The sequence below is a fragment of the Equus asinus genome, chromosome 11 (assembly GCF_041296235.1).
Source record: "Equus asinus isolate D_3611 breed Donkey chromosome 11, EquAss-T2T_v2, whole genome shotgun sequence".
Taxonomy (NCBI): domain Eukaryota; kingdom Metazoa; phylum Chordata; class Mammalia; order Perissodactyla; family Equidae; genus Equus; species Equus asinus.
Genome location: NC_091800.1, coordinates 79,104,923 through 79,117,403, shown reverse-complemented (window position 1 = coordinate 79,117,403; position 12,481 = coordinate 79,104,923). Strand labels below are relative to the sequence as shown.

Below are 12,481 nucleotides of genomic sequence, written 5' to 3'. Positions count from 1 at the left end.
AATAATTAGATATGATTTAAAATCACTACATTAAGAAATAGATGTATGAATATGTTGTTTAGAGTTGTAAAGGTAATCACTCCCAACATAAAAACAAGCAAACAAAAAAGCAAAACAGAAACCATCAAAAAATTGTATTGGCTTGTGCCCTCCCCCAACGACCTCATCTAAGCTTGATTAAGCCTCTTAAGACCCTATTTTCAAATAAAGTCACTTTCTGAGGTGCTAGGACTAAGGTCTTTAATATATCTTTTGGGGGGGGGACTCAACTCAACCTTTCACACACAGAAAATGAAAAATGGGGTCTAATAAAATATACCTTACATGAAAGAAGGAAAACAGAGTTTAAGAGGCAGAATGAAAGCATGTATTTGAGAAAAGTTACTACAAGGGTAATTTTAGACAGCATCTGTTCTCAATAAAATTCAAGGACATTTAGACCTTTTAAAACAACGGGAAGAGTGAAAAGGGAATTTGGCTGGAAAGCAGGTAAACACAACGTTAGATTTGGATTAAAAAAAATGAGAAAGAAAATATTAGGGCCAGCCAGGTGGCACAGCAGTAAAGTTCGCATCCTCCCCTTCAGTGGTCCAGGGTTCGCCGGTTCAGATTCCTCGAGCGGACCTACACAGCACTTATCAAGACATGCTGTGGCAGGCATCCCACATATAAAACAGAGGAAGAGGGGCATAGATGTCAACTTAGGGCCAATCTTTCTCATCAAAAAGAGGAGGATTGACAGCGGATGTTAGCTCAGGGCTAATCTTCCTCAAAAAAAAAAAAAATATTCCAGGCAACAAAAACAATTTACAGATAGGCAACAACAAAAAAATTGCAGATATGTTATATATGTTTGGTATCAACCATAGAGAGATGGGAATAAGCCAGAGGACAAACTTGAAGAATGCAGGGGCAAAGTTCACGGTGAAGACCAAGAACAAAAATATTGAGGAATGTGATAAATTGAAAACATATGAAATTGAAGAAAGAAATAATAGGAAATATCTTTCTTGAGCTTAGCGGCACTCTTGTTGATAAATTAAAGTGATTCTTCCCATTCTGGCAAAATTAAGGAAATTAGATTAAATCCCAAACATTCTTGAATTTTGAGAATGAAGTAAATATCCTACAAGCTTCAAGGGGGAAAATATGATACTTGACTAGGAATAAAAACACTGAAGTCACATTTCTCTTTCAAAAAGAGTGGACTAACATGCGCATCTATGTTTGTTATATGGGAATCTTTCTCTAGCATGGCTGGGTGGACCGGCATGGATGAGCAAAACACGCCAAGTAGATTTGCTTCCCCAGGAGTGTGCCACTGGAACCCAGCAATCTCTGTCAGTCTCTGATGGTGTTGAACTGAGAGAGGAAAACGGGGAAGTCATGTATGCCCATAGGCAGGAAAAGGCAGCAAAGCCTTGCCTGCAAGAGAGAGAGAGAAATGAGAGAGGTGTGCAGCAGGAAACAGATTATAGTGCTGTCTCTCCACCCAGATGGAGAGCACACCCGATTCTGATGGCCCCACAGTCCCGAAGTTCTGTTCTTCATGTTGCCCGGTGTGCTCTCGGCCTTCCGTTTCATGAAATAGGCTTGAATTTTTCTAATATTCCTCCCACCATCTGTTCTTGGTCTTTTGTTCGTTGGTTGGTTGGTTTTCACTTAAATTAGCTCCAGTGGATTTTTCTTAACTGCAACCAAGTAATCCTTGAAAAAAGTAGGTATAAAACAATATACAAATATTATTAATCATTACTGGGAGGTAAGATATAAAATGTTAGTAATTTGACAATAAATGAGTTTAAAACATTGATTGTAGCCAAAAAATGATGCAGGATAAGGAGTTGATGGAAGTAAAATTTTGTTACTTTTATCATTAATGTTCCTAATAATTAGACAAATTTGGTTCAAGTGTGTGTAATTTTTTAAATGATAAGTTCTAGTAGAATAAAGAGCATGCATTTAACAAATTATGGAAAAATATGTGTTGAAATATGCTCACACTGCAAATCACAAAAAACAAATGATAAACATTTTTAAATGTTGTAAATGCTATATAATTATGAAAGCAAGACCCAGCATTACAGATCCGACAATAAATATAAATAGATTAAACTCCCCTTTTCAATCACTGTGAAACTCTTAGATGTAGAAAATAGCACAAAGCAAGGTATAAAGAGAACAAGAAAAATTAAAATAATGGACAAAGATACATCAGACAAATGTGCTAATGTATTTAGAGATTATATTAATACCAAACAAAATATATTCAAAACCACAACAGGAACAAAACCAACAACAAAGTGTCACCAAAAGAAACAAAAATTAGTACTTTATAAGAACAAAGGGTGTCATGTTTTCTGATTAATAAGAAAAGCCCAGGGAAAATCTGAAGATTTATGAATTTTCTCTACCTATTGACATAACAGCCAAATACATAAAACAAAATCATTAGAAATAGTTGTAGAAGATGCATTTTCAGTTGATGACATTCTAAATAGGCAAAAATATGTAAACATAAAAACAGCATTGTTAGCTAATGTTAGCAAAAAATAATATAATAATTTTATATAACACAAAGAAAACAATTGGGGAAAATCAACTTTTTAAAGACCACATTCTTGAACATAATGTAAATAAAACTTAAAATTAATGATGAAAGCACTTTTGAAAATATATCAATTGAAATTAAAAGAAAATAAAGCAATAAAACACTCTAAGTCATTTAGATAAAACAGGAAATATAAACTGTAATTATGAAATATGTAAAATTTCTATATATGAACACACCAGAAAATTGGCTAAAGCTATTCTCAGATGGTAATTTAGAGCAATAAATGGTTTACTTACTAAGGAAAAAATGAATTTAAGTGAGTAAAGTGGTATTCAATTCAATATAGTTAGAAGGAGAATAATAAAAGAAAATTAAACAAAAGATGAAGAAAGAATTAACATAAATGAAGAAATCAATGCCTTAGCAAACAGAATAATCAAACAGAACAGTATTGACATGTTCAAGAGCTACATCTTTGATAATGCAAATAAAAATGGGAAAAAAAACCTTGCAAGTTTTGTCAAGGACAAAAAAGATGAAATAGAAATAAAATATTAACAATGAAGAAGAGGATATAGAAAGATTAAATCTTAAAATGAGACAATATTATGTAAGTCTACATTAATAAATGTAAGACCCTCAATAAAAGAGGCTATTTTTAGAGAAATATGAATGATCAAAATTGACAAAAATGACAAAATTGAAAGAAATTGTAAAATTATACGAATTACCTTAAAGAAAGAAATTATATCCAGAAAGCTTTATAAATTCCAAGCTGTATAAATTGTTCCAGAGAGTTTCTGAAACTCTATAACTATATGTATAATATACATGCATATTATATTCATATTACATATATAATCTCACTTGGTAATATATACGCAAAATTGAAAATAAATACTACCAAATCAAGTAAAGAATAACAATGTAAAGTACAATCTCACATACTAAATATAATTTTATATATGAAATCTATGAATTATATGTACACAGGGTATGTGTATGAATGTGCATCTGTATTAATAAAAAAGTTTGGAAAAATGAATTCCAGCAATTTCCTCTTCTTTCTTTTTTCATCCTAATAAAGTCAGATTTTGGGTGGTTTTCCCCGTTCTTTTTACTTTGCTATTTTCCAAACTTTTGTATTCAGAAAGATATTGTAAAGTATATTACTTACTAGTTCAAATATTTGAAAAATTACTCTCATATATTCCTGGACTTAAAGATAGCAAAAGATAAATTAGTGAGATAATGAAGGATTATATTTAAATAATATCATGTGTTTATTTTAAGGATTTCCTTAGAATATTTGATTTTCCTGTACTTAGGTAATCTTTATAATGACTGTACCAGAATAATTGTTTTGAGCTATGAAAAATAAAGTTTTTCTGTGAGTGGCTTAAATTAATTGAAAACAGAAAATGAATTTGAAATAAATATTCTTTACAGCTTTTCCTAATAATTAAATTCTAATTCTACTACTTATTGCAACTTATAATAGGAATAATTAATATTATGTGAGATTTTACTATCTGCCAGGCACTGTTCTAAACAGTTTCTGTGTGTTAGTCAATCCTCAAAAACATACTCCATGAGGTTGGTACTATAAGATAGAATGATAATTGCTATTATTATTATTATTCAATGTCAAATACCAGGTAATGATTCATTCAATGATTCATTAGAAATTGCAAATAGAACATTTTGTAAGCAAAATGTATCAGAAAAATATTTCATTAACAGAAAATGCTTTTTTCCTTTCCTAACTCCAATCACTTATATGTTTGTGCAATGAGGTTATTGTTTGAGAAATTCTTTATTGTCATTTGGGAATCTGTTCTTACAGTTCTCTCGAATGATAAGGAAGAGTTAACGGGCAAAGGTGGGCTTCCCCAGGAGGCCTGTCTGTGTGCGGTGGTCTATGGGGAAGGACTCTGGGTCCACCTGTGAGGGAGTCAGGGCAGGAGGCTTCCGCAGAGGGGAAATATCTGGAGCTGAGATGGCCCTTCCCAGATGCCCTCATTATTGGAGGCGGCTGCCTAAGGGCAGAGAAACCTTGGGCAAGACGGCTCTCTCCAGCCTCAGGAAGCTTCTGGGGAAACACTGGGGCAGGAACCACCTGCAGGCAGCCTTACTAGCTGGAGGAGCGAGTCAGAGATCAGGGCAGAGCGGAGTGGTGTAGAGAAAAGCACAGTACGGTTTTCTAGGGAGACCCAACAGAAAAGAAATTGTTTTTAGACATAAATCCAAAAGGATAGAAGAATGGATAAGGAGACAATAAACAAAACCTTTTATAAACTGTAAAAAAAAATTGGTGCACACCAAAGGATTTATGGAAACCTAGAAAAATGAATGCTAAAGCAGCAGAGAGGAAATCAAGAGTCAGCCAGATCTACATCCAAGACTCTCTCCAGACTCAGGAATTGAGAGCATAAGGTAGTTTGGAGGAGGCCTCAAAATAAGCAGGACTGGGTGGAAAACTGTCCAAGAAACAGTGAGAGCTCCACAGCCCCTCCTTCCTTCTCCAATCTAGCAATTTCCTCTCCCTCCCCCAGGGATAGTTGTTGGCATATTTCTTTGTGGGAAGGGGACTATTTTTTGGAGATGGTTGGAGAAAGTTGTTGGACTGGGTGACACGAGGAGGAGTTAAGGTAGGGGGACCAAAACAGGGATTAAATGAACGTATGCACACTGAAGACTGAGACACCGCCAGGCACAGCCCCTTCTCCCGTGCAGCTCTCAGAAAACTGGCTGCCAGCCTTTGCCCGACAGATGGACTGGATATTTTCTGGGAAATCTGATCAACCTAAAGGAAGGAATTTTAAGTTTCTCCATCCAAACAGTTCAGACAGGTCATCCTACAGTGCAGCTCACAGCCCGCAACCCTCCTTAGGCGCCCAGATTCCAATACTTTTTAATACGCACAGACAATCAAGAATGTGCAGGCTTCCCACGTAAAAAATAAGAGACAAACAAACAAAGAAGAAAAAAATGATTTGGAGAAAACAGCGTCTATGCAGAGAGGAAATAAAACACGACAAAGAGAAGTGCTGCAAATATCTCAGAGCGAAAAATGAAGATATTGCAACTACGTAATGAGAACAGTCACTTCAAAAAAACCCATCATTCAGAGGATGTAAAAGAATTCCTGGAAATTAAAATGTGATAGAAAGGAAAGAAAAACTCAATAAAACAAATCCTCCAGAAAGCAAAGCAAAGGGATGAAGTGATATAAAGCAGCAGAGGTGAGATGAGAAAATTAGAGGACGGGTCCAGTGGCCCAACAACTAAATGTGGGCGTGATGCTCAAATAAATCTGAAGGACGAGAATTTATAAACTAGAATTCCACACTCAGCCAGAGAATCAATTAAATATCAGGTAGAACAAACACATTTTTAGGCATACAGCATCTCGGAAATTCACTCCCATGAGCTTTTCTGTATGAAGATACTAGATGTTGTGGTCCAGCAAGATGAGAAAGGATGCATAGGATACAGGAAACAGGAAATGCACAGGAGTGAGGCAGCAAGCATCCCCAAGAGGATGGTTCATTGGGGTTTTCAGGCTGGTAGCTGGGCGACAGGCATAAAAGCAACTAGTCCAGATGGTGAAAGACTCCAGGAGATGTTTCTTTGGGAAGATAAAACTGACAGAACTCCTGATTCCACCGAAACAACTAGCAAAGTATTTGGGGCTGAATTAGTAAGTACGTAGAAAACCATAAGGGAATTATTAGCTCTTGGAAAAACAGAGCAGGACAAGAACAGACAACTACAGTTTACTGCATGTCTCAATTAAGAACTGTTCTTACAACATCCTAATAAAGGGAACGCTGAGTATTGAACTTACAAGCATGGAAGAGTCGGGGAAGTGGGAGGGGGGCGGGAGAAGGAGAACAATGAGTTTTTTATCATCTCATGTCCAAGGGGGAAGTCTATAGATGATGATAAAAAATGAAAAATCAAGAAAAGTGGAAAACATTTCTTACAGAAATGGAGCTGAATACAGAAACAGCTAAAAGAGGTTTAAGTGTTTGTTTCTGAGAAAGAAAAATTGGGGATGGGGCAGGTGGAGGAATTTTGTTTTGTTTTGTAAAATATCCTGTGGAATTATTTGATTGTTAATAGACATGCATGTATAACTCTGAATAAAAACTCTTATTAACGAGAAGGACAAGGGAAAAAGAAGGAGTATTAATTTTGTCAGTCAAAAAGAAGAGTGCATTTACTGGCCTGAATGAACTGCCTTATTCCTTCTGAAATGACTTTAGTTACAAATCAGCAAGATAGCTGCTGAGCACCTCGGGAAGAGCTTCTTGTTCGAGTGACATCGTTGCACATATTCTATTAACATTCTAAAATGTTGACGTAAATGACTTTTAGATTTCTATTCTTATAATATTAACTATAAACTCTCTTCTTTGTAGAATACAATTTTGGAAAACATATACTTCAATAAATGATTAGTCTTCCAGTGAGGTATCTTTTATAAAAAAAAGAAAATATCTTACAGTAAAAATGTCGGAGCTGCAGACCTCATTAATTCAGTTTTTTTTCATATTCTACCTAGGCGAAGGTGAAGTTTACCTTTGAATGCCTAAGAAGAAATGAATATTGTAAGCATCATTATAAGGATATCTTGGTTACTTCTTTAAAAGAAACTGAAGATTGCAGTGTATAATATATTATTTAAGAGATTCTTTTTTATTAAACAAATATATATTGAGTTTGTTCATGTAATAAATGCTTGCTAAGTATCTATTTTGTTCAGGCTTTCTGCTACAAATTGGGAATGCAAAGCTGAAAATATATAGTTCTTGCTTTTAAGGTGACAGGTGAGTAAGGAAATTGACACGAAAATGAGCAATTGTGATTAAAAGAAAAGATGGTAATTGCTCTATTGAAGAGTTACACAAAATGCAGCGGCAGCCCAGAAGAGTGAGTATAGACAGACTTCACACAGGGAATTTCACGTGAGCTGAACTTGAAGGATAAATGGGAGTTAGGTCTATGAGTTGATAGAGAAAATTCCAGGAAGGAAAAGCTTGGGGTAGTGGTACAGATGTGGGTGAAAGTATCGCATGATCTGGGAAGAGACAGTTATTTAGGATGGCTGGAGCACTGAGGAATGAGTCTGGAGAGGGAGGAAAGTATACTTTAGATTTTATTATTTAGGTAGAGGCAACGAAACACTATTAACAGCTATTGTCATTAACAGTAGCCAAATTTTTCAAGTTATTTCTCTGTGCTAGACACTGAGCCTAGCACTTTATATACAAAATCGTATTTAATCCTTACCACTACTCCATCCCTATTTTTAAGTTTTTTCAAGCTTGAAAATAACGTAACAAAAAGTGTGTGGAAACTACATTCTAACACTTGTGAGCAAATGTTTCAGTCAAGTAGAAAAAAAGGTACAAAATGGCTTATGCAACTACATAAAACATTATATATAATATAGCAAGATAAAAGGTTGGAAAGATTATAAATAGCCAGTTGTGTTATACTTTTTACCATGTTGAAAGTTGCCAAAGTATCCATTTATCAATTTTAAAATAAGAACAATAGGTATTTTTAGAGGAAGAAGGGATAAAGAGAAAAGATTCTGTGAGGAGAGAAGAAACAGAAAAGAGAATCAGAGAGAGCGAGATAGACAGCTGGTACTGAAAGGCACTGCTAGAGAACAGGGTGGAAGGGGAGAAGACCAAGAACAGAGAGACTCCTCCTGCAGAGGTCCAGACAAAAGATGCTAAAGGCTTCCATTCAGATAGCCATCAATAGAATAGCCAATGGAAGAATAAGAAAAATATGTAGAAACTAAATCAATGCAAGTAGTTATGCCTACTCACCAACAAAGGGAGATATGAGACCTGGTGAGGTCTACTAAAGGTAGTGACTTGTAAACACGGTTCCGATAGCTACGATATTATGATTGGTTGGTTATTTTGCTTAGCAGAACTAGTTAATGTTACTTGATGCATGAATTAATCACATTCTTGTTTAAGAAGAAGGATGGTTGAATGTCCTTGGTCACCAAGTTGATCCAGAACCTCAGGTTCTGATTTCGGCCTAATGAAATTTCTTATTCTGTAGTCATCACAACCCAGAACATTCATGGTATGACCACCAGGAATAGAAAAAGAACACATTAAGGAAATTAAAAGTTCTGGTTTGAGAGCATGGTTGACTACTGATTCAAATTGTATTGACTTGACTTTCCTTTACGAAATGTTTAGTTGCTTGTAACAACTTGTGGCTCAGGGTGTTCAAGTAGCAGCCTCACTCTACTATGAGCTCCACCCCCGGGGTCTTCCTCTCCTTTTAATGGTTCACTTTCTTCGTCCTACAGGGCTCTACGAAACCTTTCTAACCAATGATGAACCAGAATGCTGTGATGTCAGGAGAGAGGAGCAATCAAACAACCCATCCAAAGGGACGGTGGAAAAAAGTGGCTCCTGTCACAGGACGTCGCTCACAGTTTCATCAGCAACAAGACTGTGCAACAGCAGACTCAAACTCTGTGTTCTCGTACTGATTCTCTTACATACAGTTCTCACGGCCTCGGCAGCACAGAACACGACGGCGCTGAGCTTCGGCGGCATCAACACGCTGGACGAAGGCTCGACTAACGAGGACTAGCGGGAGGACAAAGCGTCCCGGGGCGCAGCTGGCCCACCATGACGACGCAGCTGCTGTCAGATGCACAGAGACGGGGTGCCTTTACCCTCCAGTCGCTTCTTGCAAGGCCTTTAGGGTAAAATTTAAAAAGATGGGCCTGAATCCAAACGAGGACACAAACACAGCTTTTTATTGACTAAAAGGCTGTAAAGTGACTTAAATTTCTCACACCATTTTATACACTGTGTTTTAATGTTTGGAGGTTTTATTTGCTTTCCTTTTGATTTGGGTTTACTTGTTTGTTTATTTTTTGCACTTGTTACTACAGGATTTATTTTTGGGGATGGTTTCTCAGAGGTAAACTAAGTCTTTTCACTGTCTCTCTCTCTATATTTCTAGTCATTGTGTGTGTTCATCAGATAGTGCTGTCTCTACGTCCTGTCAGTTTCTATTAGAGGAATGACTGCTATGACCTCACGGTATAGCAAAAAACAACAACAACAAAAAAATCATAAAAGAGAAAAAAGACAAAAAAAAGAAAACAACAGAAAACGAAAACAAAAAAATTCCCTAACTCTCCTCCTCCCTATGGAACCGACGCCCTCCCGGCCCCTCCTCCCCGGCCCTCATCTCTCCCCTCAGCAGACAACATCGCTTGCTTCTGTCTGTGTAGCCACAGTGAATGGGTGTGCACGCTCTGGGGGCCTCTGAGCCGCTGTTGCACAAACCCGCAACGGAGCCGAACGAGGGGGGTCCGTTTTAGCTGAACAAGTGCTCTCCATAATAGATGGAATCAGACAGTTAACACATTTTTATGTTGAAGACAAAATAAAAGCAAAGAAAACTACCATGAACTATGTTGCTCCGGCTCCCATTCCCCCAGGCCCAGTCCTTTCTCGCTGGTCAGGTGGCTCGGAGCGAACGCCCAGCCTCAGGATGTGAAGAGGTAGGAAGTCCTTGCTGGGAGACTGCAGCTGGCTCTCATTGCATTTTAGTTCTGTTGCAGTAATGCAGGAGCACATTTTGGCCACTGTAATGGGAACAAAGAGACTGAGGACACAGATCTGGATTTCTTTTGCCTCCTTTATTGTTGTGGAGATCGTAGAGATGCTCAAACACCTACCCTATACAGAATATATACAGTTTCACCCCAGTAATTCCCCAACATATTGTTTTAAATTATTCCAGGTATAAAATGTATGCAATTCTGCATTATCACAAGAGAAGAACTTCTTTAAAAAAAAATAGATTAGCCATTTTCATTCAAGTGCAAAAACTTTATCACTCTAACATGCTCTAGATAGTTGAAGAAAAGAGGAGAAATCTGAGCGCTCTGTTTGTATGTTTTCTTTTTGTGGAAACATTTCACCTGCTGAGTGTCTATGAATTTGCTTTCTAAAAAAGGCTTTTATGAGTTTACAGTAGAATCAGTGGAAGGAAGAGTTAATAAGGGCTGTTTTTAAAAAAACAAACAACAAAATGAATAATTAAAAAAAATCACTTTACATTCCTTCCTATTCTCTAACTACACTGGGAAGTGCACTTCAGAGATGTTTGTTGTGTAGCTGGGAGATGAAGGAAAACCATAGAAAAGGTCCTCTTAGCGAACAAAATTTAGTTATTAACTTTATAGCTATGAAATTCCCCCAGGCATTCATTTTTGTTCAAACAAACTTTAATCTCTGCATCATACTTAACCCTGCGACATGCGTACAGTATGCAGATTTTGTTTTGAATAAAAAAATGTTTTGTTCCAGTCTGTTAAGAATATTCAAAAAATAATAAAGGTATTGCTTAATAAAATTGCTAGAATTGTTTAGCAGTACATGCACAAATATTTTACTAGATTCTTTGTTTTAATAGTGTTTTGTTGAGACTGAAAATCCTAAAATGGTCTGCGCAAATACAAAAAACCACCAAAAATGCAAAATTCTCCAGTTTTTGTTCTTTTTCTAAATTTTTTTCATGCAAACGCAAACACATGTCCACACTTGTCTGTGTGCACACACACGCACCTAGCAGTTTTATGGAAATCCAATGCTATCTTGGGGGGCACGAGCGGGTGGGGAGTGGCTCAGGGGTGCTGAATTGCTGCAATTGTTAAGCACTGGTAGAGATGAGCATTTTTAAAACCTAACTAGTGTGGAGTGTAGATTTCAGCAGAGTGGCGGGGATGAAAGAAGTAGGGGACATTGACTGGAGGGTGGGAGGTGGGTGATGACTCAGGAGGAACAAGGTAGTAGGCGAGCTCTTATTCAACCAACCTCTCAATGACTTTAAGACAGATGTCCAGGAAAAAGTTTGTTACGACCTTTATCGACCTCCGCTGTGCAAAGGCCATTCCACTGTCCATTTCTTCAGTGTTCCTGCTGCTACTGTTCATGCCAGAGGCATTTCCATTCTTTCGGACAATGACACATCAACACGGTTGCAAGTTCCACCCACTCTGACTGGTATGACAAAAAGTTACTATTTCTAGACAATGGGCAAAGTGATGAAAAACAGGATCCCTCAACAAATAGGGTTTCGTTTTCTCTTCGTATCTTTTGCAACTTGTTCAAGCTCTTTTCCAGTCTGAGGGTTGGACGGTTCCACTTGCCCATGGTTCAGCTTTAGTTTGAAGAGGATGGCCGCCAAAAGAGGGAAAACAAAAGCCACCACTACTTTACATGAGAGGTAAGCCCTCCAAAAGACAATTTCACGAATTGGGAGAAACAATGCAGTCTTAGTTGTAAACAGGAAACTGTAATTTAGGTGAGGAAGGGAAGAGGAGTGAGTTCTTTCTCTCCAACAAGTCAACCAGCGTTGGAAAAGTCTGTAATTTTTTCTTGCCATATACATTTATTCTTATTATATGAGAATGATCTCAGTATTTATTATTGTAAGTGTGTAACTACTTCCCTATGATATTTCCACTGACACAGTGAAATAAAGAGCTTTTCCTCGATCAGCTAATGGATCCAGATAGGCAATGACTCCTTTACAAAGCCAGGGATCAGCCAGTGAGAATGCAAATCTCACTATACCCACTGATCCTTTGTAATGGTTTTCGTTCTTGTCAACGTGCTGGATATTGTGCCTGTATTAATTCTGACAGGAAAAATCCAGACCCTGCTCCTTGGAAATCATCATCTTGTTCCATTTTTCTTGTAGTGGCTATCCATTGCATAGTGGATAGTGAATTACAATGTTAAAAGAATTATTTCTGAAAGCAAATTGAAAACCAAGAAGATAATATTTTCCACAAATGTATGGAACAGATTTCCCTATGTTTATTATTGTCTTTTTTCTGCAATAGAGAAATTCAAG

At 37.0% G+C, this 12,481-nt stretch overlaps 1 protein-coding gene across 2 annotated transcripts in view; it reads left to right on the top strand.

Moving 5' to 3' along the window:
• Positions 1 to 11,102, top strand: part of NALF1 (NALCN channel auxiliary factor 1) — a 615,953-nt gene extending 604,851 nt beyond the window's left edge. The window contains exons 3-4 of one of the 2 annotated variants that reach the window (XM_070520135.1): positions 7,125 to 7,170; positions 8,904 to 11,102. In XM_070520135.1, the coding sequence (XP_070376236.1) occupies positions 7,125 to 7,147 (23 nt within the window). In that variant the 3' untranslated portion in view covers positions 7,148 to 7,170; positions 8,904 to 11,102. The remainder of the gene's footprint in view (positions 1 to 7,124; positions 7,171 to 8,903) is intronic. The other variant, XM_014841844.3, reaches the window with a different exon arrangement.
• Positions 11,103 to 12,481: the final 1,379 nt, after the last annotated feature.